The sequence below is a fragment of the Zootoca vivipara genome, chromosome 12 (assembly GCF_965207765.1).
Source record: "Zootoca vivipara chromosome 12, rZooViv2.hap1.1, whole genome shotgun sequence".
NCBI classification, from domain to species: domain Eukaryota; kingdom Metazoa; phylum Chordata; class Lepidosauria; order Squamata; family Lacertidae; genus Zootoca; species Zootoca vivipara.
Window position 1 is genome coordinate 39,304,001 of NC_142595.1, and position 26,415 is coordinate 39,330,415.

General features: G+C 45.9%; 2 protein-coding genes across 8 annotated transcripts in view; both read left to right on the top strand.

Moving 5' to 3' along the window:
• The window catches only part of LOC118095528 (uncharacterized), a 48,919-nt gene extending 37,232 nt beyond the window's left edge, over nt 1–11,687 (top strand). For 6 of the 7 annotated variants that reach the window (XM_088655437.1, XM_088655435.1, XM_088655434.1 and 3 more), the window contains 10 exons: nt 140–175; nt 746–852; nt 1,379–1,453; nt 2,004–2,068; nt 3,662–3,885; nt 4,579–4,823; nt 5,783–5,905; nt 6,082–6,223; nt 6,339–6,389; nt 9,740–11,687. In XM_088655437.1, the coding sequence (XP_088511563.1) occupies nt 140–175; nt 746–852; nt 1,379–1,453; nt 2,004–2,068; nt 3,662–3,885; nt 4,579–4,823; nt 5,783–5,905; nt 6,082–6,223; nt 6,339–6,389; nt 9,740–10,020 (1,349 nt within the window). In that variant the 3' untranslated portion in view covers nt 10,021–11,687. Of the gene's footprint in view, nt 1–139; nt 176–745; nt 853–1,378; nt 1,454–2,003; nt 2,069–3,661; nt 3,886–4,578; nt 4,824–5,782; nt 5,906–6,081; nt 6,224–6,338; nt 6,482–9,739 lie in introns of those variants that run through there. The other variant, XM_088655438.1, reaches the window with a different exon arrangement.
• The window catches only part of LOC148683996 (uncharacterized), a 29,889-nt gene continuing 14,868 nt past the window's right edge, over nt 11,395–26,415 (top strand). Inside the window, exons 1-12 of the mRNA XM_088654734.1 lie at nt 11,395–11,572; nt 13,584–13,735; nt 15,155–15,219; nt 16,476–16,699; nt 17,926–18,179; nt 19,354–19,482; nt 19,644–19,785; nt 19,879–19,908; nt 20,085–20,144; nt 20,323–20,645; nt 23,925–24,046; nt 25,491–25,597. Of these exons, the coding sequence (XP_088510860.1) occupies nt 11,395–11,572; nt 13,584–13,735; nt 15,155–15,219; nt 16,476–16,699; nt 17,926–18,179; nt 19,354–19,482; nt 19,644–19,785; nt 19,879–19,908; nt 20,085–20,144; nt 20,323–20,645; nt 23,925–24,046; nt 25,491–25,597 (1,786 nt within the window). The remainder of the gene's footprint in view (nt 11,573–13,583; nt 13,736–15,154; nt 15,220–16,475; nt 16,700–17,925; nt 18,180–19,353; nt 19,483–19,643; nt 19,786–19,878; nt 19,909–20,084; nt 20,145–20,322; nt 20,646–23,924; nt 24,047–25,490; nt 25,598–26,415) is intronic.

Sequence of the window (26,415 nt, forward strand, 5' to 3'; positions counted from 1 at the left end):
CCCAGATCAATGACAGGAAACTGACCATGTGGTCACTCTAGGAAATGTTGTGACTTGACTGCACCTAGTTTTACATCCCACAGAAAGGACATCCCATCTACATGCCCTCTCTGACTGCCTCTTTCCTGGTCTCTTTCAGAGGAGCTGAAGTTTTCAGTCCCACATCCAGGACAAGGTCAGTAGGAAAGATGAGATGGCTCTACCGCAAGGTTGACCGAGACTGAGCTTTTGCTCTGAATAGAATAACAGCATTTTGGGGTTGGAACAGACCTGAAAGTCACCAAGGCCAACCTATTGCTCAATGTGCTCTCAACAACACTGAAGAAATACATTTTTAAAAGGATTAAGAGGATGTGTCTAAGATCATAGTGGGTGGTAGTTATCACCTGGTTTCTGTTCAATGTCTTAATCAGGTTGCATGGGGGGTATTTTCTGGGTTACCTCAGGTAGCAAAATGTCTTGGGCCAGGGCCATGACGTTAGGCACAATCCACACTGGAGGTGGATTTTGGGCAGTGAGAGCAGTTCCTAGAGAGTACTGCAGGGCTTCACAACTATAACATAGTGAATTGAGTGAGGGGGGGGGCACAGAATTTTGGCCTCGCAGAGGGTGCCCCTCTCCACATCCTATGGATTTTTGAGAAATACTGTATTTCTATGTGTTCACCCTGAAACCGAAACCCTGAAACCTACTTCATCCTTCTTGCAATAGTCAAGCCAGGCAAATAATTGTCATTCTTTTACAGCGCCACACTCAGAATCCCCCATATTTGGAGAGGAACAAAGAAGCATGCAGGTGGAGAACCCAGAAGGTTCTGGGGAGATTATCACAGGCAACTGGTGTCTCAGTGAGGTAAAGGGCGGGCGTTTTTCTCATTTGCATTGACCACCCACGATAATGAAGTCTATATTAGTACTTCTAACAGAAAGGTTCTGAATTTGAATTTCTTGTTCACTGTAAAAGCCCTTGTCCCTCTTTAGGTATTTCTGTACATTAATTAATGATCTTGCTAAAGGTAAAGATAAAGGGGCCCCTGACCATCAGGTCCAGTCGTGTCCGACTCTGTGGTTGTGGCGCTCATCTCGCTCTATAGGCTGAGGGAGCCAGCGTTTCTCCACAGACAGCTTGCAGGTCATGTGGCCAGCATGACAAAGCTGCTTCTGGCAAAGCAGAGCAGCACACAGAAACGCCGTACTAATTACTGGTAGTGAGCCACAAGGCTGTTTCTAAACAGGTTGCTCCTAGTGCTAAAAAAAATAATCAAAAACAAAACATTACATTTCTGCACAATTATGTGATTCAAATTTCATGTGGAATCTTCTTACCTTGCTGTGCTTACATTTAGTCAGGAATCATCTTGCCTTGCTCATATTTGCAGAGGGAAGGAAGCATGAAGATGGATAATCCAGCAGGTCCTGGGGAAAGTGTGCTGTGTGGCCAGTGTCCCAGTGAGGTAAGAATCCGACCTGTCTTGATGTGCATTTCCCGCCCACAGGAATAATGTACACATTGATATTTTTAACATGAAACCACTGAATTTAAAATTCTAGTTCCCTAAGGTTAGCAATTATCCCATCTTAGGTAATTATTTACATATTTGCTATTCAAAGCTAGAGCAGGAAATAAGGCTGCATCTATCTAAGCAGGTGGCTGTTTGTGCTAATAACTCATGGTGAGAGTCATTGCAATACACACTTACCGCACTGTGTTTCCATTTAGTCGGGAATCATCTTGCCTTGCTCTTATTTTACGGGTGGTCCAGTTGATGTCACATTTCAAATCCTCCCATATTTTCCAGTGCTTAAACACTTTTCATCTAAAAAGATCATTGCACTACTGCAGAACTCTAATGCTGTGATTCCAGTTTAGTGCGGAATCTTCCTGTGTCACATCTGTTTTAGAAGAGTGTGGTCTCAAGGGTCTTGGGAACAGACAATAATGCCCCATTTTCAGATGGGATATGGATTCTGGCATCTACATGAATGATTATGGTTTCATTATAGGATCTTCCAGAAAAAATAAAACCAGAGGTGGTTTGGGACTCAGAAAGGGGCCATGAAGCTTACAGGTGTGTGATCTATCTATATCTATCATCTATCATCTATCATATCTCTCCCTCTCTCTCTCTCTCTCTCTCTCTCTCTCTCTCTTTCTCAGACCTTTTGAAACATTCTCCCCTTAGGGAGTGATTTCTACTTTGAATTTTCCAACAGAGCACATCTGGTTTCTGTGGGTCTCACAGACACCACATATGGTGGTTCTCAGTAAAACTTATGCAAAGTACATCTGTGATCTGTATATTGCTGTGAACGGTCAGTTGTGGTGGACAACATATTCTCTCTGAAGGAAGCCTAACCACCATTCCTGATGTCTTCATCGAGGAATTCCTGGGTTCCATGGAGCAGAGCTGGGGGGAAACATTACATTGAAGCACTGCTGTTGCTGACTTCCAGTTGTATATATCCCACCCACTTTTCAGGTTGGGGTAGCATCAAAAGAAGGATGCAGAGTTTGAGAAAGGTGAAAAATCTGGAGTCTGGATTTTTGGAGGAATTGTTGTTTCTCTTCCTTAAAAATATCCCACCTTTCTCCCAAGGAGTTCAAGGTGCTATGCATGGTTTTCCCCTCTCCATTTCCCCCTCACAACTCTGTGAGGTACTTTAGGCTAAGAAGCAGTAACTGGCCCAAGGTAACCCAATGCGTTTCTTGAAGGAAGGGAGTCATTTCAGTTCCTCCCTTCCCCTGCCCCTTCCTTGGCGTTATTGCCATTGCCCCAGAATCTATTTCTCTTGTTCTTCTCTACTAGTTTTTGTGGGATGTATTCCACCAGAGCAGTCAAGTACAACATTACTTGTTTTGCTAGAGTGGGCATGCAGAGGAATGTTGGGTCCAGCCAGCTGAACTTCCTGTTGCACTTGGCTGGAGCATCCTTCCTCTTGCATGTGACTAGCAGGTGGGCGTGACCTTACCAGTCCTGATAAGAGGCCAAGTCACGCACCCCTTCAACCTCCTTTCAGCTTGGACTGCACTGCTGGCTCTCTGCCAGCAGTAGCACTGGGTTATTCCCCCATATGTAACTTTAAGAGTCTTAAGTCTGCCTTCAGCATTCACACTGTGTTCTCCTTGAATGTAAGTAAACTACTTTTTATCACTTATGAATAAGACTGCGGTGTCATTATTCTTTTAGGAGGGATTAAAGGGGTCTTACCAGGAATAATAGAATACATCTCAATCTGGACAAGCCAGGTTGAATTGCCTATTGTCTTAAGAGACTCACACGAGTCTGCAACCAGTTTCTGCTGCATAAGACACAGAATGCACTTTGCTATATAAAGAAACTTGCTAGCACAAGTTAGGATCAATATATCCTCTCTTGCCACCCTCAACATTCCCACAGTTTGGTTCAACAACCCAAATGTTTGCTGGGGTGTCTGCTATTCAAAGGCAAATTTAGGGGAGCACAGCCAGTTCAGTCAAACTGGGTGTGGAGCCTCAGGGGTTCTGCAGGGGATGCCACAACTATTATTCAGAATGGAGTGCGAGGGGCATGGGTAAAGTGCTGAATTTTGGCATTGCCCAGGGAGCTGCTGAACTTTGAGATCCCAAGGTTCACCGAGTGGTGTCCCCTTTTCCTTTTCATCTTTCCCTTTGTGCCATTCAGAGTGTGCTCCACTGAAGCTGGCTCCTTCCATTGTGGTGATACTGATCTCATATGTGAAGTGAGAGAAGCTGTGACTATAACATACTACTTTGATTCATGGCCAAAGCTCCTGGAAGAACAGAACACTGAGGAGTGGCAGGTCGCTGGCCCTCTGTTCAACTTCAAAGTGGATGCAGCAGAGGCTGTGACAGCCGTTTGCATCCCACACTCCTTGTGCCTTGAAGGTATGACAGGGGGAAGTTTCCAGCATTATAACCATAATAGGAGGAATCCTAAATGTGGGTTCTAGAGCTCAGTAGTGCTGGCATACCAGACTTTTGTGATTTGTTTCAATTTTTCAAAATGTTCCAACTGTGCTGTTTTGTTTTGTTTTTCTGTGATTTGCATTCTATTGTAAGCTGCCATGCAAGCATATTGTCCTGTGAAATGATGTTATAAACCTCTTAAATACTGTAGAAATTGGAGTTCTTGGTGCAATCAGGAAATCAAATGAAAAGGTTCCAAGAACTTGGGCCAGGAAGGAGAATAATTAGGAACTGGAATTTGTCTCATTACCTTAAGCATAAAAAACAGTATGAAGAATTCGTACATATTCTCCTTGCTGGCCCGAGTTCTTAGAACCTTTTCATTTGATAAACATTTAAGAAAATGAATACTTGCATGAAATAGGGAGGGTTAAGTGGTGATATTTTTGTCACTTTCCCACTGCTAACGTGTTTGTCTTTTCAGGTGAAGACAGTTCTATTTCATTGTTTTCTGTGATGCTTTGTATCTTGCTGGTGAGCTGCCATGCCCACATTGTCCTGTGAAATGATGTTAAAAAAACCTTAGTTGATGAAGAGTATACTTGCATAAAAACAGGGAGAGTGAGGGTGATTTTTGTCACTTTCCTACTGCTAACGTGTTTGTCTTTTCAGGTGAAGACAGTTCCCATGTCTACATTGCACATTTTGTTGAAGGGGAGATGAGGCTGGAGAAGCCAGACAGAGTGGAGCCTCATCATGCTGTGTTGGAAAATCCCAAGTTCTCTTCCCTTGGAGTCATTTTCAAAAAGTGGTTTAAGCAAAAGATCAACACAGTCGTACTGCTCTATCATAGGCTTCAGCTGGAAACGCCAACATTTCACCTGTACGTCCTGCCCAATGACCCTTCGATAATAAAGGTAACCAGGAACCTCCAACTCTGGTATTCTGATTGCCTGGATCATTTTACTTGATCATATTAACCCTGACTATGCACAATTGTTGGACTTGATCTCTTCTACCCGACATCAACATGCCAGTAGAGAGAAGATTAACAAGTTGCCCACTGCTGGGTTATTTGCTTCCCACCACTGTTGTTTTAAAGTGATTTTTCCAATATTGAAATATGCCCTTTTCATTTGTTATGCAGCCTGTCTGGTTCTCTAAACAAATGGGTTTTCACTGACTTGTGAAAGCCCTAAGCACATTCTCCTGGAAGCCTTCTTTTAAATCAGTAACACTTCCTTCAGAGTAAACGTATTTAGCAATGAACAAATACTGCTTCTTTCATTAAGAAATCAGCTCGGTAGAGCTTTCTCAGATAACTCCTGAGGAAAAACATTATTCCTGATTTGCAGTGTTGGCTCGTGGGAGGTAAAGCACACTACTATCATGTTGCCTTCTCAATTTAAACTTTTCCTTAAAACATCTTCTTATTCTTCATTCAAATCTTGAAGTTTCATGGCTTCTGTGGTTTCCTGCATGGTCTCATCAATTGAAGATCCAGGTGGACCCAGGATTGATGGTACCTCTCGGCCACTTCATAGTTCAGGCTGCCCAGTCCAAGAGCCTTGGCTTCAGTTCCCCATTAGGCCAGGAAATCTCCACTCCACATTTCAGTTTCTAGTGCCATAGTGCTTTGATTTTCTTTATATTGCAGATGGAGAATCTGCAGGTGTTCTTGGACTACAAAACCCATCATAGCCCGACCCATGCTTGTTGGGGAAGATATGAGTCCAACAACATCTGGAGGGCATCAGGTTCCCCATTCCTGCATTTCCTGGTGCTACAATGCCAAGAATGTTGTAGGCATCTAGTCTTTCAAAAATTTGGTTCCCTCCCTGCGTCTCTCAAAAGTGACTTTCTTTACCTTTCCCAGGCAGTCACTGACCGTGAGGTAAATTCGAAAAAAATAGAGAAACCCCCTGTGACCCTGAAACCTCTGACAATTGGCTCTCAGGTCTCTTTGATGACTCCAGAGGATGTCACAGTGACTCCTGAGGTGAGATATGAAGATGATGGGGTTTTTTTTTTGCTGGGGCAGAACCAAGACTGTGAAGTCTGAGAATGGGAGAAATTCAATCAGGATCCTTCTTCACCCTTTAATTTGACTCCCTTGGAATGGTGGGTTGGGCCAAACCAGATTCACACCTACAGAGTTTTCATTCTTTCCCACAGGAGCTGAATTTTCAATACCTGGATGCAGAGAAACTGCAACAGTACGTAGAACTGTCTGCTGAACAAATGCAAGACAAGTTCAACTTCTACCTGATGATGAAGGGAACGACTGAAGTTGTTTGGAAGGCCCATTTGAAACGAAGTGAGTTTTGATCAAAGGGATGATCATCAGGTTGGGTCATATGTTGGGAGGCAGGATGGAAAAGGACCACGGGTCACATTCCCTCTTTGACTGACTTTTTCTTCTTGTTTTTCAGATGAGTTAAATTCAGAGGAGATGGATTCTCCTATTATACACCCAGCACAAGGTCAGCAGGTTTTAATTGTTTCTTTCATCTTACCTTCCTCCCAATAGGAAGTGCAGGTGATACAGTAGCACATACACTGCACAAAAATGAAAAATAACTTTTGTACAGTGGTACCTTGGTTCTCAAACACCTTGGTTCTCAAATGACAAAAACCTGGAAGTAAGTGTTCCCGTTTTCGAACGATATTGGTGCAGCTGTTGGCTATGTTTCTGGGGCGTCTGCACTAATCAGAAGCTGCGCCTTGGTTTTCAAACATTTTGGAAGTCAAACAGACTTCTGGAACGGATTAAGTTTGGAACTTTTGTTTCTGCTATTTATTTTGCGTTTTTGTTTTTTGAAGCTTTTTTTGGTTAATTTGTTTTTATGACTGTGTGGAACCCAGTTCAGCTACTGATTGATTGATTGTGTGACTGCGGAAATGGATAAAAGCCCCCCATCCAAATAATGACTATCATCAGTGCAGGAAAGAAATAATAATAATTTTTATTTTTATCATCTACAATACTGTCTTATTTATTTTATAGTACAGTACATTGATTATTGCTTTCATTTTATGAACCAATGGTCTCGTTAGATAGTAAAATTCATATTAAATTGCTGTTTTAGGGCTTGTTTTTAAAAGTCTGGAACGAATCAATCCATTTTGCATTACTTTCTATGGGAAAGCACGCCTTGGTTTTGGAATGCTTTGGTTTTGGAACGGACTTCCAGAACAGATTAAGATTGAGAACCAAGGTACCACTGTAACTTTATTCAACAGCCTTCTTAGACAGGGTTGTCTGGGCTTATTGTTGTATTTGGTGCCAGATGAAGATCTTTCAACTCACCTAGGTTTTTAACAACATTTTTCACCCAGATGCAACTAACCTGACATGGCATCAGAATAAAATAATAATAATAATAATAATAATAATAATAATATATTTATACCCTGCCCATCTGGCTGGGTTTCCCCAGCCACTCTGGGTGGCTTCCAACAGAAATATTAAAATACACTAATTTCTTAAAGATTAAAAGCTTCCCTAAACAGGGCTGCCTTCAGATGTCCTCTAAAAGTCTGGTAGTTGTTTTTCTTTTTGACATCTGGTGGGAGGGTGTTCCACAGGGCGGGTGCCACTACCGAGAAGGCCCTCTGCCTGGTTCCCTGTAACTTGGCTTTTCGCAGCAAGGGAACTGCCAGAAGGCCCTCGGCACTGGACCTCAGAGCGAAGGAGGTGGAGATGCTCCTTCAGGTATACTGGACCGAGGCCGTTTAGGCCTTTAAGGTCAGCACCAACACTTTACTGGGAGCCAATGCAGGTCTTTCAAGACCGGTGTTATGTGGTCTCGGCGACTGCTAACAGTCACCAGTCTAGCTGCCGCATTCTGGATTAATTGTAGTTTCCAGGTCATCTTCAAAGGTAGCCCCACATAGAGCGCATTGCAGTAGTCCAAGCGAGAGATAACTAGAGCATACACCACTCTGGCGAGACAGTCCGTGGGCAGGTAGGGTCTCAGCCTGCGTATCAGATGGAGCTGATAAACAGATGGAGCTGATAAACAGCTGCCCTGGATACAGAATTAACCTGCACCTCCATGGACATGACTCCTAGGCTGCAAATCTTGTCCTTCAGGGGCACAGTTACCCCATTCAGGATCAGGGAGTCCCCCACTCCTGCCCGCCTCCTGTCTCCCACAAACAGTACTTCTGTCTTGTCAGGATTCAACTCCAATCTGTTAGCCACCATCCAACCTCCAACCGCCTCCAGACACTCACACAGGACCTTCACCGCCTTCACTGGTTCTGATTTGAAAGAGAGGTAGAGCTGGGTATCATCCACATACTGATGAACACCGAGCCCAAACCTCCTGAGATCATCGACCAGTGCGACCAAGGCAGTTTCAGTCCCATGATGAGGGCTGAATCCCGACTGGAAGGGATCTGACTGGAAGGGCTCCCACTAATGCAATGGGACTTTCTCTTCAATATCCACCTTGCCCCACTCCCTCAAATCCTCTCTGGAGGGTCACAATAATCCGCAGAACACAGTTCAGAGGGAGACTAGGGGAATTGTTCCATCCGGCAAGCAGAACAGCTTTTGTTGATATTGATCTCCTCACTCTAAGTTTTACAGTGTGGGCATCTTAGTTTTAAAGTGAGTAACAGTTCTTAAAATATGAACTGCTACTTGCTCTTGTTGTCATTTGTTATGAAGTGATACTGTAAGCATAATTCATAAATCTGTGAGACAACGTTCCATAACTTTGTCTTCTTCCAAGGGCAGAGGCCCTGTGGGTAAGGTTTTCATGGCTTAATAATAATAATATTTATATCCAGCCCTCCCCGGCCAGGACTGGGCTCAGGGTGGCTAACATCAAAGTATATAATACATTAAAACATAAAGTCAAACAACTGATTAAAATACAGCTTAAAATTAAGTTAAAATCAGAATGTAATCCGATGGCAACCCAACTATAGCAGTTGGGAACATTAAGTGCTCACCAGGCCCAGCTATTTGTACTGGTCTTATATGAGCCGATGGGAGGAGTTAGAGAGGCCACTAACTCCTTGTAAAAAGGGTCTTGTAAAAAGAATGGGGTCAGACTGGGCCCCCAAAGGCCTGGCAGAACAGCTCCATCTTGCAGGCCCTGCAGAAAGATGTCAAGTCCCACAGGGCCCTGGTCTCTTGCGACAGAGAGTTCCACTAGGCTGGGGCCAGGGCCAAGAAGGCCAGTCTAACCTTCTTGAGGCCCAGGACCTCCAAGATGTTATTGTTTGTGGACCGTAAGGTCCTCCGTGAGGCATACCAGGAGAGGCGGTCCCATAAGTACAAGGGTCCTAGGCCGTATAGAGATAGCGGAATTTGGATAGTGAGGGAAATTGCCTCTGTGGGTTCAGTAATGATAACAATAGAAACAGAGAATTGTAAGGTTTGGAGGGATTCCAAGTGTCATTCAGTCCCACCCTCTATCAATTCCTGGGCTTTAAAGCAACAAAAGATAAAGCTAAATATAATACTATGTGAAATAGTAATGAATTAATTGTCTGACTATTTGCTGTCATTTATGATACCCCAAATTACGATGCCACCTCACTCTCCCCAATGGCAGGGCTGGCCCCAGCGTTTGCTCCCTTGCAGCAGCTCTCACTTATTTCAGTTTTTTACTTCTTCAACAGTTATGGCTTTGCCCAAAGAATTATGGGAATTGTAGGCAGTTGAGCTACTAGGAATGCTCCATTCACAATCCCTCCCCTCATGGAACTACAATTCCCAGGGCATGGGGGAAGAGGGAATGAGTGGGGGAACCAGTCTTAAGCCTGCCATGTGAACGTGTAGCAAGATTTCCGTTGTTTCACTCTTTCCTAACAGGGCTGCCACTTCGAAACTCTTCCAAAATGCACTTCATCGAACGGCACAGGAAAGCGCTGATCCAACGGACCATCTCAGTGGAATCAGTGCTGGATATATTGTATGACTCTGTCCTTACTAACGAGCAATACAAAAAAATCACTGCCAAGGAAACTAACCCAGAGAAGATGCGAGAGCTCTACAAGCTTGTGCCAAGCTGGGACCTCCAGTGCAAGAATGTGCTGTATGAGGCACTGAAGGCCGAAGTCCCACACCTTGTGGAAGACCTGGAAGGGCAATGAGGCCCCAAGGGAAGGCAGAAGGCAAGACCCTTTTCAAGGCACCAGAAATCCACCTCCTTATTGCTAGGGGACTCCTGCAGACAAAGCCGTACCATGTCTTCTCCCAAGCACTCACTATGCATACCCTCCAATATTCCCATGATAAGAACTGGAGTGTGCTTGGAGGAGGCTGCTCTCTACTCTGTCAAGCATGAAGCCCCACCCCTTTGCTCCCGTAGGCAGTTGCCCAGATACCGTTCCCATCCCCACTTCTCATGACGTTCTGCGGTAGACTGAGAGGCACTCTTGCATGGAGCTCTAGCACCACCGCTCCCTATGATCAGCTTTATTTCTCTCCCCCACTTTCCCCACTCATCAGGGCCTTCAGCTTTGTTGGCGCTGATGTCATTGGGAATGGATACTGGTGGGTGGAGTCATGGGCGTAGGCAGGGGGGCAGGAGGGGGCAATTGCCCCCCCCTAGAAGCAGGGCCACTGGCCAGCCTGCCCCACTGCCCGCCCGGTGCCGTCTCCCTTCTCCCTGGCTGGCTGTGGGGCGGGCGGCGGGAAAGCACCAGAGCCGCGCAAAGCGTTTGGCTGGCTTTCCCTCCCTCCGCCCCACAGCCAGCAAGGGAGAAGGGAGACGTCCCTTCTAGCCGGCTGGCTGTGGGGCGGGCGGAGGGAAAGCCAGGCAACCGCTTTGCGCGGCTCTGGGGCTTTCCCTCCACCTGCCCCAGCGATTGCAGAGGGGGAGGAGGGGATCGGAGCAGCCCGATTTCGGGCTGATCCTGGCTCCCCCTCGTCCCTTCCGATCGCGGAGGGGGAGGAGGGAGTCGGAGCAGCCCGATTTCGGGCTGATCCTGGCTCCCCCTCGTCCCTTCCGATCGTGGAGGGGGAGGAGGGAGTCGGAGCAGCCCGATTTCGGGCTGATCCTGGCTCCCCCTCGTCCCTTCCTATCGCGGAGGGGGAGGAGGGAGTCAGAGCAGCCCGATTTCGGGCTGCTCCGATGTGGCCCCGCCCCCGCCCCTTGGCCCCGCCCCTTGCTCCCCGCCCCTTGCCCCCCCCTGATTTTCATCCTGGCTACGCCCCTGGGTGGAGTTGTGTGACGCTCCACTGTCACCTCATTCTCCTTGGAATTACTGTGTGAGGAAGAGAGAATAAGACTGAATGCCTCCACAGCTGAGCTACGGTTGGGTCTCGTCTGCTTCCATCGCTCCAAGGAGGAGGAGGACAACGACATTGACACACCACAACCACAGCCCTCACTGGCCACCATCCCTCAGCACAAAGTTGAGTTGTGGAGCCTCTTACAGCTGCTGTCCCCCTTCTCAAGGCTTCATTACCCTCCTCTTTGTACATTTTACTTCAGACGATGGAGCCGTGAGCCCAGAGGCGGCATGGCCCTAGCAGTGCCATGGTGGCTCAGGTGCCTGCAGGCTCCGTGCTGCCCAAAACAGCAGCGTGGAGCTTGCATCTGCCCTCTGGAGGTGGTGGGTGGACCCCATGGAGGTTCTGCACATTGTGCCCTGCCCCAGCTGGCCCCGCCCCATGGACAGCTTGACCTGCCCCCATGGGGTAACTCACCCTGCCCCCAAGCACAGGGCATGTGCACCAGCACAGGCACCCGAGTTGCTAGCTATGTTGAAAATACTAAACTATCATTTGCAAATAAATTAATTTTGTGACTTATTTTTGCAGCTGGACTTTCCTGTTTCTGTAATGAATTTCTTATTAAATTAGCTGACAGTCAAATAGAAAATGCATCGTACCACTGTCTAGTGTCAATGAAGAATAATTAAACCCATTTATTCTAATGGGTTGTGCAGGCCAAGTGGCCTTTCCTCATCAGGAACAAATCACACCCATGCTACGGTAAAAGGTCTGTGGTGTCCACCTATTAGCTCCTGAGCCCTAAGTTAAGGTCTTGCTACTTACATGCAAAGTTCTAAACAACTGCAGACCAGGTTACCTAAAAGCTGTCTTTTCCTTCACTGTATGGTAAGGGCATTAAGATTAGCAAATGGTTCGTTTGGCCTGTCCCTATCCCTTAGAACACCCCTTTGGAACACCATAACCCTTGGAAAACTCAGCTTTAGCTGAGTCATGATGGCCAATTTACATGGACTATCCTGATCCAGACCAGCCAAGACATGAACCAGCCAGCTGAGACAGAGATCCTGCTACATAACTGTTATGAGTTTGAGGAGGGGCGGGGCGGGTAGGTTGTATGCCTCAGCCTCCTCCTAATTCCTAGAGCCAGAAGAGATACAATTCCTGGAATGGCCAAGCATGTGTAAATTTCAATACCCCTAAAATCAGCTGCAGCACATGATGGGGCAGTGGCCCCCTCTAGGCACCACTACTATACTCCTGGCACAGACTGGGATGGGGTTAAGCAAGTCACCAGGAGTGTGCACATCTGAGGCCTCTAACAGAGGGGAACCTGATTTGGCTGACATTGGTGGTGGTGCGACTTTATTTAAGGGTCACTTATAGAGTGTCACACCATTGGTCCATCTTGCTCCAGAATTTCAGAAAGGGAATATTCACAGCTCTGCCTAGAGATGCTGGGGTTGAACCTGGAAACTTCTGCATGCAAAACAGATGCTCCCCCCACATTCCTGCTTGCCCCAAGTAGGCTGTACTATAGAATAGAGTAGGGACATGGGTGGCACTGTGGTCTAAACCACAGAGCTTAGAGCTTGCCAATCAGAAGGCCCACAGTTCGAATCCCCGTGACGGGGTGAGTTCCCGTTGTTCGGTCCCTGTTCCTGCCCACCTAGAAGTTCAAAAGCATGTCAAAATGCAAGTAGATAAATGGCGTTACCATGCGTTGCTCTGGTTCACCAGAAGCGGCTTAGTGATGCTGGGCACATGACCTGGAAGCTGTCTGCAGACGAACTGTGTCTCCTTGGCCTATAGAGCGAGATGAGCGCCGCAACCCCAGAGTCCTCCACAACTGGACCTAATGGTAAGGGCATAGCTGTCAAGTTCTCCCTTTTTTTTAAGGGAAATTCCCTTATGCTGAATAGGCTTCCTCGCGAGAAAAGGGAAAACTTGACAAAGGGGTACCTTTACCGAATAGAGTGAGTGGAGTCTCTCAGGAACGCCCCCCCCCAAAAAAACATTCTGCCCCTGGATCCTGAGGCCCCGCCCTCCAGTTGCCTGTGCCAGCCAATCCGCGTGCGGAAGAAAGTGGAAACCCGCCACAGAACAGCCGGACTAGCTCGGGGAGCCACGCCTCCTTCTTTCCCTCCTTCCTCCCTCCTCCTCCTGCAACGCCTGGGGTGGCGGAGGTGGAAGAATCTTCTCTTTCCTCTTCTCTAGACCGTGTGCGAGACTCCTTGCTGGACTGGACCTAATTAGCACCTCTTCTTTTTGCATTCCATTTCCTGACGACCCAAAGGTTTACAGTCCCAATCTGTAGCTGCAAGTACATCCCACTGAACTCAGTAGGACTTTCCCCTATTCCTCATACAAGCAGAACAAGGTGTAATTCACTTCCCATTTGTCTAATCTTCAAGGTTTGCTTCTTCATTTTCACAGCAGCCATGTGGAAAAATAAATCATTGACCTTTTTTTACAGGCATTCCTGAGTACTCGGTGCAAGCGTCAGAATCCTCCCTATTTGCAGTGTGCAAGCATCAGAATCCCCCCTATTTGCAGAAAGGGCAGTGCCGAAAGACAAGTCCTGCTGATTCTGGGAAAAGTGTGCTTTGCTTCCAGTGTCCCAGAGAGGTAAAGGGCTGGACTCATCCTAGTTTGTATTAGCCCCTTTTAACACCTAACTTGTGAATTTGAATTTCAAGCTTAGGTAAGTTTGTGGTTTTGCTATTCAATATGAATTACTAGGAATGGACAGGTGTCTCCAACACAAATAAATAATTGCTTTTTTGTTGTGAGCTGCAAATGGCCATCTCCACACACTCCCATTGTGATTGGTTTATATAGGGCGAAAATTTTCTGTGTGGGATCTATATATGATGTCATCAATATGCAATAATCCCATGTTTCAATAGAATTCTTCAGATTTCCCCAGGTGTCTGAAGGAGCAGGAGGCAATTCTTTGACTAAAGAGTGTGGGAATGTTAGGGATGTGGATTAGGATATATTATTAGATAGATCCTATCCAAGCTTGTGTTAGCAAGCTTCCAATATCAGCAGAGTGACATTCCCCTTTTGTGCGCAGCAAAGCGTGAGCGTTAGGTTCGTTAGAACCTCTGCAACAATATTATACTTCAATATTATACTTCCTGGCAAATCCCCTTTGTCCCTCTTAAAAGAAATACACGACACAATAGTATTAATATAAGATAGAGTTTACTCACATGACATCCTGAGTTACCGGTAGCAGCATAATCTCAGAAAGGCAGGCTTACGTAGAAAAGTTACAAATATATACATCTGGAGACTACTTTAGTAAAGTAAGGCTCCATCTGGTATCTCTCTTGGCAGCAGGCCAAGAGGGAGAACCATCCTAACTGGAGATTCTCTGGAGATGTGTTCCCGTTGAAGGAGAAATGGCTAAGAGAGAGAATGGCTGCTGGCTAGGGGCTTTTGTCTGCCAGCTAATCCATCTCATCTGCATATCTGGAGGAACAGGAACTGAATTTAGTCAGGTGTCCCTCCAGGTGAGTTCCTCTTAGTGGACACTCTAGGAACTGTTGTGACTTGTCTGCCCCAGTGTTCCATCACACAAAGAGGAGGGTGTGCATCTTGACTCCTGTGTACCTGCATGCAAATGCATTGATATGGCTACTAAATGTTGGTTCACTACTTCCTTTCACACCCACCCATCCTTATCATTCCTTATCTAGAGAGTGCAGGTAATTAAATAATTTTTGGTTACATTTGCCTTTGGTAAGTACACTGAGATCTTTGGAAAGAATGGCAAATACTCTGTAAACATTTTTTGGTAAAAGTCTAGATTGAAAAGAAAAGACAATGCCTGTAATCACCATACTACCTGTATATCATTGCCAAAACAAACACAGAAGGCAGATGCTGTAAAATAGCATTTCGTGTTGCTATAGGGTGGGGCTCAAGCAGTGCTCCTTGGTGTAGGAACTAGGGCACTGCAAGAAGATAAGAATGCCTATATTTTCAAATAGGATGGGCAGTATGGCATAAATATTAATCATTACTGCTTTGCCACAGGATCTTCCAGAGAAAATCAGACCAGATGTGGTTTGGGATTCACAAAGGAACCATGAAACCTACAGGTGAGATCTTTTTACAATCTCTACATTCAGATAATGTTTTCAACACTGAATTGTCTGCTGATAATTCTGGGGAAAGGTACCACAGAACACATTCAATTAATGTGGGTCTCACGGAGGAATACCCAAAATCAACCCAGAAATATACAATGTATATGTGTGTGTGGCGACACACTGGAGACATTTCAGAGAGATCAAACACAGAAGTTTCCCACCCTTCTCACACACACTGCAGCACAAAGGCAATGTGATTCACAGGAGGGATGGGGGTTGCTGATACAGCTCCTTGCAAGGGCACAAGAGGCCCTAGGACGGGACATCTCTAGGGTCTCATGGTCTTCATATAACCAGCTTACATCTGTGACAGTATGTTGTGGTTGTGCGGTGGGTGAATTCTGTTACAGAAAAGCTTATTTGCCGTGGCAATGGAAGGGAGATTGGAACCCTCCCCATACTCACTGGGTTTGGCTGGTTTAGAGAATCATAGAGTTGGAAAAGACCACAAGGGCCATCCAGTCCAACCGCCTGCCAAGCAGGAAACACCATCAAAGCATTCTTGACATATGCCTGTCAAGCCTCTGCTTAAAGACCTCCAAAGAAGGAGAATCCACCACACTCCTTGGTAGCAAATTCCACTGCCGAACAGCTCTTACTGTCAGGAAGTTCTTCCTAATGTTTAGGTGGAATCTTCTTTCTTGTAGTTTGAATCCAGTGCTCCATGTCCGCTTCTCTGGAGCAGCAGAAAACAACCTTTCTCCCTCCTCTATATGACATCCTTTTATTTTTAGAGAATTACTAAGAGTCACTCACACAACCTTTTGTTAGTTCCCACCAACGCCAGCATTTAAAAGCATTTTTTTCCCAGTACCAAAAGAAGTCGTAATTACTTCCTGGGCAGCCTTGTAGCCAAAATACTTCTCTCTGACAAAATGCTGTGTGTGTGGCAAGATGTTTGCCTCTCTTTTCCTAAAAGTTTCACCCTATACTTGGCCACTGTGTAGCAAAGAGCTTCCAAAGGGGAGCGCAGCTTCCAATATGTTACTTGCATAGGTCTGCCACCCACTCAGCTGCATCAAATGCAGATGAGCCAAGAGTGAAGAAGCAGAACATGCAGGTGGTACTGAGCTTTTCCTACATTGGCATTAGTATGAGAAGAACATGCATATGAATAGTTGTGAGATAAGCTACAGATACATCAATTAGAACAGCAGGGGAAACTGCACTGATCACTGTTCCTTTCATCTTTCTCTTGCATTCAGGTTCTGCTCCCTTGAGGCTGGCTCCTTTCAGTGCTGCTACACTGATCTCATATTTGAGGTGAGAGCAGGTGTCACCATAACATACCACTTTGATTCATGGCACAAGCACCTGAATGGAAGGGATGCACAGAAGTGGTTTGTCGCTGGTCCATTGCTCAACATCCAAGCAGATCCACTCGAGGCTGTGGCAGCCGTTCACTTCCCTCACTTCCTGTGCCTTGCAGGTATGGTAGGGGGCTGGGAAACCTTCCAGTGGTATAACTGTAACCGGAGGAATGAATGAATCCTAAACAAGAATACGATGTAATGTGTGGCATGCGTCCTGGGGGCGTGGTGTGCCTCCTGCAGCTTAAAAAGAACCTAGGATAGGCTACTTTTAGCCTTTTAGCATTAACAATCCGGGATGCTTTAAGGCATTCCCCAGTAGGGAATTTGTGGGAATGTTAAGGAAGGTAGAAGGGGATATCTTGTTTTGATATTATCCCTCCTCTCTCATGCTTGTGAGTAAACAGCAGAGCGCATTCCTTTTGCAACTTATTGGAAGCAAGTTAATGATTCATTAGAATCCTTTAATTAAGCAATCCAGTCTGGATTGTTCCTGGTAAATTTCCCCTTTATTTCCCTCTTAAAATAATAATAACCCAACACAGTCTTCTTTAAAAGTAAGAATAAAGTTTTACTCACATTCAGTTCAGAGCAGCAATCCGAAGGCAGGCTTTATCTTGTGGTTACAGTGAAAAGAAATCTGAGTTACATCTCAGACTTTCTGCTTGTGGGGCTCCATCCTACGTGAAGGTTGAGCCATGGCTGGCTGAGAGCCAGGAGAACAAGTGTCCAAGAGTAATAAGAGGGTAAGAGTCCAAGAGAGAGGTGGTTGTGTGGCCAGCCCTTTTATCTGGTCAGCTAGGGTCACATCTATCTACCTGGTCACACACAGGGGGAGGAAGCTCCAGAGCAGGTACGACAGGAAGCTCTCCCTCTCTGGAGCCACATTCCCCCGTGTATCCATAACAGGGAACAGGCAAATGTTGTACTCGACTGCTCTAGTAATAATACATCCCACAGAACTGATGTTCACCAAGAGAATCCATGCCAGTCTTTAAGCAGCTGCAGCAAAATCTCAGACTGTTTCTCTTCTTACCCAAGTTCCCACTAACTTTCTTTCTCTTTCATTGCTCACACCCACTTGACTCAGACATATCTCTAGCTTCAAGGGATACCCTGCCACTAAGTCTCTGGTTTCTGCAGCACATAGTATCCACTTGCCAGCAAGGGCCATTAAAACAACCACCAAGTTATACAAAAAGGCTATAGAGATTGATGGTGTCAACCCATCGACTGATGGTGGATGAACTAAGCATCTTAATGTTTAGATAACCTCCAGAGCCGCTGCCCTAAGCAAGCTACTAATTGCTGACCCATATTCCATTTGTGTTCCTTCTTTTTACAGATGGGGACAGATCCCAAGTCTACATTGCACATTTTGTGGAAGAGGGGATGAGTCTAGAAAATCCAAGCAGAGTGGGGTCATGTCATGCTGTGTTGAGAAACCCCAAGTTCTCTCCCCGTGGAGTGGTTTTCAGAAAGCCTTGGTTTAAACGGAAGATAAAGGTCCACTGCATCACACTGCTCTATCAAGTGCTTGAAGTTCCAGCTCAAAAATTCCACCTATACCTCCTTCCAAATGACTCTTCTCTAAGAAAGGTAATTGGGAATCTTTGACTCTGCTAAGTGGCATGAGACTTGCTGTCATGAGACTGTATACATTTCTATCCTTGGTTCCTGTGAAGCATTGTGGGTACATGCAGGGCCTGATGGGACACTGGCCCTGGCTGGGAACCTCAACTCTTGAACTCAAGAAGGAAGGGTTTCTTTAATCCTTCCTGCCCTTTTGAAGTAGTGGGAAGGCTCTCACTCTGTGAGCTGTAAATTCTGGCATTCCTGTGATAAGCAATTTAGGGAGGATAGTTCTCTCTGAGAAGCCTGAGAGTCAGGAAGTTAATTGCTCTCTGGTGTGAGTAATGTGTTAACGAGGGACACCTGCGTAATATCACTAATTGATGAATGACGTCCATGACGGTCAATCTATTGATTGGTCTGTCTGAATGAAAATCAATGATGATTGGGTATCTATCTGTAATCCCCACGTGGGACTAAGGTGTGCCTCAGGGATTTAAACCCCAGAGAGAAAGTTTGCTTACTTACTCTTATTAATAAATAGTTTAAAAGGATTTCTGTTAAGGTTGTTCTTTCCTGAGCCACAGTACTAAATCTGGTTCCTACACTGCTTGGTTACCTATCAAATAAGAGTTAAAGTGAATAAGTCGCAATTTGCTGGTAAGGGCAAATCGCTGGTGGCAGCTACCGAGAGTTTTGATTCCGCAGTTAGCCCAACCGGTCATAGCTTAGTCGTCCTAAGACAGGGGTGCCAGCCCGACCCTGGAGGGAGGTGGGTGGCACTGGGTGAAGGACAGACGAAAGGTGACTGGGGGCTAACATGACACTTGCAATATGATTAGCTTTGTATCAGTGGCCTTGATGCAAGAACTGGTGGGCAAACTCATGCATCAAGGTGTGCTTGGATTGATTGATTGATGTTCTAGCAAATGTGAACCCACACTAGCAGTTGCCCCTCACCAGTAGTAGTGTTCAAAATCCAGTATAAAATAAACCCCTTTCCTTTGCTGGGCAGAAACCAAATGACTGTCTTCTTCTCTAGACACAGTGTTGTCATCGAATTGTGTAAAGAAAATACCTTTTTGCTAGGTTATGCAGCATGTTGACTTGGAAGTCTTCCCTGAAGTGAGGCTTGGAATTGGCTTAGCAGCTTGGCATCTCCCTTGCATGTCTCAAAAATGACTCTGTTTGTGCTTCCCAGACAGTCCGTGAGAAAGAAGAGAAATGCCCTTCGTGGAGAGTGGATAAACCCTCTGTCATCCTGAAGCCTCTGAGGATTGGCTCTCGCTTCTTTGTGCAGAAGTTAGATGATGTCACAATCTGCCCCAAGGTAAGACGCAAAAATGATGGAAAGTGTTACCTGGGGGGAGTCCGTGTGGTATGAGAAGGGGACAGCTAAACCAGGATCCCTTCAACCTCTTATTTACTCCCCTTAAAATTGGTAGACTATGGGCTAAGCCATAGTCACACAGCTTTCCCTCTTTCCCACAGGAACTGGAGCTTCAATATTTGCATGCAGACATGGAGCAGCAGTACCTTGAACTCTATGCTGAACAGAGGCAAGATAAGTTCCACTTCAGCCTGATAGAGAAGAAAAGGGATGAACTCATCTGGGAGGCCTTTGTGAGACGAGGTGAGCTTTGCTCAAGGGAGGACCGCAAGATTAGACCATAGCTTGAAAAGGCCACATACGCTCTCTGACTGCATCTTTTCTCTTCTCTTTCAGAAGAACTGAAATCTTCTAACCCAACAGAAGGTCAGTAGGAATGCAGTAATAGCCTACCCAGGGTTGCACATCCAGAATGGTGCATGTTCACTATGGGAAATTTTAGAGTGAGATTTGGAAGTCATCCTTGTAGTCTCTGCTTGCTTCATGCATCTCTCTCTCTCTCTCTCTCTCTCTCTCTCTCTCTCTCTCTCTCTCTTTTCCAGCTGCTAGTGACTGCATAGAGACTACTGCACTGTTCCTCAGCAGTGCCTCCGGAACATGCCGTGAGTTATTTCTCATATTCTCAACCATTTTCTATCCCTATAAATGTCTGGGAGGCAAGACAGCTTGAAGACAAACTAGGCATTCTACTTTGATCACCTCTCTCTAGAGCTCACTGTCTTGAAGCATCCTCTGAAGCTATTTTTTAAAAAGAGCACTTTCTTTTCTTTTTCCTGACAGAGGCAAGCCCACCTCATCCAATGTCTGTCTCATCAAAGCAACATTTCATTGAGCAACACCGGGAACAGCTGATCCAGCGGACCGCCAACGTTGAAGGGGTGCTGGATATGCTCCTTGGCACCATTCTGAATAATGAGCAGTACCAAATGATCTCTTCGAGGGGAACCAACCAAGAGAAAATGAGGGAGCTCTACATGCTGGTGCCAAGCTGGAACCACTATTGCAAGGATCTGCTTTACAAAGTACTGAAGACCAGAAATCCATTTCTTATTGCTGACCTGGAAGGGAAATGTGTGGGATGTGAAACACAGAGCAGTCAAGTACAACATCCCTAGAGTGGACATAAAAAGGGGATATCTGGACCAGCCAGTCAGAACTTCCAGTTTTCTCCTAGGCTGGGACAGACTTCCTCTACATGTGACCAGAGGTGGGCATGGCCTCACCTGTGCAGGTAACAAAATCCCTCAGCAGAGGCCGCCATCTCTCTCTCTGACTACATTCGTCAAAGAAGCAACATCTGCTTAGCCTAAGATGCTCTCTTGGCTTCCAGCTTCCAGCCAAGAGAGGACAAAGGAGCTGTCTCCTTATGGGATAATTTCCAGGTATGTTACTTTTGTAACTTAAGTCTGCCTTCTGGGATCCATCTGTGAACAGAATGAGTGAGTGAGTGAGTGAGTGAGTAAACTCTTTTTATACTTTTATAGAAGACTGTGTCATGTCTATTTCTTTTATGAGGGACTAAAGGGGAAATTAGCAGGTAACTTATTTTAGAGGCTTTAGAGCACGGGTGTCAAACACAAGGCCCGGGGGCCAAATCCGGCCCGCCAGACCTCGTCATGTGGCCCGCCAAGCACCCCAGCCAACGGGACCCAGCAGCGGGACCTTGCTGCTGAAGCGCCACGCCGACAAAGCGCCGACAAACAGCTGGGGCGGGGGGTTAGAAAGGCGGCCAGAGCAGCGCTGCGTGGAGCGCCCCGAGCCACAGCAGGAGGAGGAGGCAGCTTGCCGGGTCAGCGCCCGGCAGCGCCGCACGGAGAGTCCCGAGCCTCTGCGATGCAGCAGTGCTCTGTAGCACTTTGAATCCTCCTCCTCCTGCCACGGCTCGGTGCCTGGAAACGGCAGATGCTGCTGCTGCTGAAACACAGACAAAGCACCCAGCAGCGCCGTGTGGAGGAGGAGGAGGATTCAAAGTGCTACAGAGCACTGCTGCGTTCTAGAGGCTCGGGACTCTCCGCACGGCACTGCTGGGCACCAACCCGGCAAGCCGCCTCCTCCGCCTCCTCTTGCCTCACCTCCTCCTCCTCCTGCCGCGGCTCAGCCTCATGAACGTGAGCTCAGCCTCATGAACGTGAGCTCAGCAGCAGCTCAGCCTCATGAATGTGCAACTCTGAGGCTTTACGCACTTCTCCTAAAATGGACACCCGCTGCCTCACGCTGCACGGGAAATGCTTTCCCCTCTTTCCTTCCTTCCTCTCTCCCTCCCACTCCCTCTTTTCTTCCTTCCTCCCTCCCTCCCCTCCCTCTCCCTCTCCTCAGAAACATAGGATGCTGCTTTATACTTCTGGCCCTTAAACCCTGGAACCAGGAGAGCAGCTCCAGTGAGTCAACCTCAGCCAGTCCCTTTGGTGAAGGGTGGTGGCTCACTGGCAGAACATCTGTCCTGCATGCAGAAGGACCCCAGCATCTCCAGGTACTAGTAGCTCTGCAAAGGTCCTCCATGAAACCCTAGCGAGCCTCCACCACCCAGTGCAGTTACCAAAAATCATTTTTCAATAAATTGTACAATAATTGTACATTTGAATATCTACTTGCCATTATTCTGACTATGTTTCTGCTTTCAGAGCTAGTTATTACTTACATTATTACAAAAAACAGTAATAATTGAATGCAGTGACAATAATTTATGATAATAAAGAGTGGACACATAGTCCTACAGATACAACCGGCCCTTTGAGGGTGACCAAACTGCTGATGCGGCCCCCGATGAATTTGAGTTTGACACCCCTGCTTTAGGGAGACTGAGCAAATGCATCCGCCGTGTAAGTTTACAAGGGGAATGTTACTCTGCTTAATCGTAGAACTTGCTAACACAACAATATATCCTCTCTTGCATCCCTGAACATTCCCACAAAATGAGACCACAATGAAGACAAAGAGACAACAGGAACTCCAACCATGTGTACTCTGTGACTTCTGTTCTTCCTTTTGGGTTCGAATATTGTCGGCAGAAAGCAAGTGGTCCATGCATCTGCTCAAAGCTGTGGGATTTCCAGTCAAAATGACACATGCATGATTGCCAGACAGACACATGAGGGGCTGATGCTCATATAGTTCCTTAATCAATAAAGAAGGGACCGTATGAGGTCACTTCCTTAATGCTTTGGGGGGGAATTTCCAACAAAGGAAGTAATATTATGTACTTGCTCCCTGCATGAGTTCTCTTTTGTTTATCTTACTAATACGTGTGGTTCATTCTTAGCAATGAGGACCAAGAAGGGAAGGTCAGCTGACCACAAATAAACAGTCAAAACAAAATAAAAAAAATCCTTCCAGTAGCACCTTAGAGACCAACTGTTTGTCTTAGGTATGACAAACTTAGTTCGTCTCTAAGGTGCTACTGGAAGGATTTTTTTATTTTGTTTTGACTGTGTCAGACCAACACGGCTACCTACCTGTAACTACAAATAAACAGGTGCAATTGCCTAATTCCTAGCTTGCAGTGAGCTGCATTAGGTTTTTTTAAATTCTGCTAAAAGGGCTTCACAGCCTGTTTACTCTTGTACAGTGGTACCTCGGTTTAAGTACACAATTGGTTCCGGAAGTCTGTACTTAACCTGAAGCGTACTTAACCTTCAGCGAACTTTCCCATTGAAAGTAATGGAAAGTGGATTAATCCGTTCCAGACGGTCCGTGGAATACTTAAACTGAAGCGTACTTAACCTGAAGTGAACTTTCCCTTTGAAAGTTCAGATGGGTCCGCGGAGTACTTAAACTGAAAGTAATCAAACCGAAGCATACTTAAACCGAGGTATGACTCTATTTCTCAAACACGTGTGGGACAGGAGGTTTAAATTTTAATTTACAAAATTAATCCTCAGTCCATTGCCATCAAAATCAGCAATTGCTGCTGGATGAGCCTTGCCCTTTTCCACTTTGTCCATCACCAGAGAAGAGCGTGGGAGAAAGAAACTTGCTTGTTGCAAGCATCAGCCGCATGAGGGAAATGTCTCTCCCTAAGCAGATGTCTTAAAAATAAGGGAACTGCTTGCTTTGGCTGCACCAGTAGGGAACAGGCTTGTCCACTGCCAAATCAAGCAGCATTTAAACACACACACCCCAGTCATCAGCAGTGAGCTATCAGAAAACCTACAAGGATTTTAGACTGACAGGTTTCTCAACCTAAATCAGATAGGTTCTGGTTTTAGATTGATAGAAAAAGTGTCACAGTCTATTTCTGAAACCCAAAGTTATGGGAGCACAACAGAATGGCAGGAAATTGCCCAAATCTCACAGTTGTTTCCCATAAGTGATCCTCTGTCACTTAACTGTGTCCCCTCAGCTTTTCGTCCAGCTTCTTCCCACCCTAACTTTTCTCTCAACAGTCCAGCAAAAACGAAGCACTGCAAAACCAGCAAGCACTAAGCATAGGTTTGTGCAAGGCAGAAAAGAAGTCCTTGAAGAGCTTCCAGGCTGAAGAGATCTCCAGAAGAGTTCCTTCTCCAGTGTAGCGAAGAAGTGGGGAGAAAGAATTTCAACAGGGGCTGCTCCAGGCTGAGCCCCCTGCCTCCCTCAGCACTAACTAGAGGGACTGGAACTGGCAACAGAATGAGAACTCCCTCCTGCTTACCTCTGCAGTGTGGGATGTAATCCACTGGAGCAGTCAAATACAACATTCCTTGTTTCCCTAGAGTGGACACAGACAGGGAATGTTACTCCAGCCAAGGTAGAATTTCCTGTTACACCTGGTCTGGAGCTTCCTCTCCTGCATGTGACCAGGTAGGTGAGCATGACCTAACAAAAGGTCCAGTCACGCAACCATCTCTCTCTCCCATTTTGGCCACTGCTCCTGATGCATCTGATGCTGTCTGCTGGCTCTATGCCAGCAGCACATGGGTCCATCCTTACAAGGATGTAAGCCACACCAGTCCTGAGAGACCTGCATTGGCTCCCAGTATGTTTTTGAGCACAATTCAAAGTGTTGATGCTGACCTTTAAAGCCCTAAATGGCCTCAGTCCTGTATAACTGAAGGAACATCTCCACCTCCATTGTTCTTCCCAGACACTGAGATCCAGCACCGAGGGCCTTCTGGCGGTTCCCTCACTGTGAGAAGTGAGGTTACAGGGAACCAGGCAGAGGGCCTTCTCAGTAGTGGCGCCTGTCCTGTGGAATGCCCTTCCATCAGGTGTCAAGGAAATAAGCAACTATCATATTTTTAAAAGACATCTAAAGGCAGCCCTGTTTGGGGAACTTTTAATGTTTAATGCTGTATTGTGTTTTTAATATTCAATTGGGAGCCACCCAGAGTGGCTGGGGAAACCCAGCCAGATGGGTGGGGTATAAATAAATAAATTATTATTATTATTATTATTATTATTATTATTATTATTATTATTATATCTGTAACTACAAGCTAAAGCCTGTCTTCAGCGATCATACAGTGGTACCTCAGGTTAAGTACTTAATTGGTTCTGGAAGTCCGTACTTAACCTGAAACATACTTAACCTGAAGCATACTTAACTTAAAGCGAACTTTCCCTTTGAAAGTAATGGAAAGTGGATTAATCTGTTCCAGACTGGTTCACAGAGTACTTAACTTGAAAGTACTCAACCTGAAGCGTACTTAACCCGAGATATGACTGTACTGTGAACTGAATGTGAGTAAATGTTTCATTACTTATAAGGAAGACTCTTGTGTCTTTATTCTTTTAGGAGGGAATCAAAGGGGTCTTACCAGGAATATACTCCAATCTGGGCATGCCAGATTGGATTGCTTAACTAAAGAGATTCAAATGAATTGACAACTAGCTTCCTGCTGTGAATAGAAGGGAATGAACTTTGCTGTATGACTCACTAGCGTGAGCTAGGAATAATAATATTTAATCAATATATCTTCTATTATCCACAACATTCCCACATGCAGCCTCTCCTGCTTTGTGCTTTTTTACAGGGCTCAGCTGGTGCTGACTTCGAATGGGTGTGATGGTGAAGATCATCCACAGCCATCTGTTGGACATCTTGAAGGACTTGGGGAGGAGAAACTCATGAAGTCCAAGGGCAAATTCATTCAGTTCCTTTAGTGAAGCTGTTCCCTCGGTCTCACTTTTTAAAACACAGGTTTAGGTATTTGTGCTCCTTTCGTTTTTATACTTCAGGGTCTACAGAACTCCCTGACACAATAAACTCAATCAAACCTTATTTTGCCTTTTTCTGCTGCTATCCATTCCCCTAAAATGCCTTCAGAGTATGAACGGCACAGGTCTGAGTCTGACGCTGGAGACGGAATGATCTATTAACTAGGGTGGCTAATTAAAGGGATATTTTGTACATTGATGGAATACTGATATTAACTTGGGGTCTTTCATGAGTTTGTTGACAGTTTTGAAGGACTCTGTATTATCTCAATGAGAGATGTGAGGCAGAAGACCTGTGGTCTTGCAGACAGTTTCCCAGAGAAGAAGTTACTCCGCAGTTCGCCCATTAATCCTGGCACTTACCCGGTGCAGACCTGAGGCTGCCTGGTTTCCTAACCATGGTTAGATCAGGAGAAACCTGTAGGCTTCTGTTCTCCTTCCTGCTGTCTCCTCTCCTGGCGGGTTGATGTCATGTTGCATGTCTTACTTAAAAGTTAATGGAAGGAAATGAAGGTCAGCAGAAGGCCACATATCCCTCATAATATATACACCAGTTGAGAAATACTTTCCCATTTTTGGCCTTTAAAATGAGGAACAGAAGTCCTCGCAATGAGGAAGAAACTTTGAAAATAAGGGCACACTTAGGGATGTGAAACTTCAAGCCTGAACGCCTTGCCAACCCAAGTCCCTGTCTATGCAGGGCAGGTTGGATTGCTGGACTTATCTGAGAGCACAGCAATA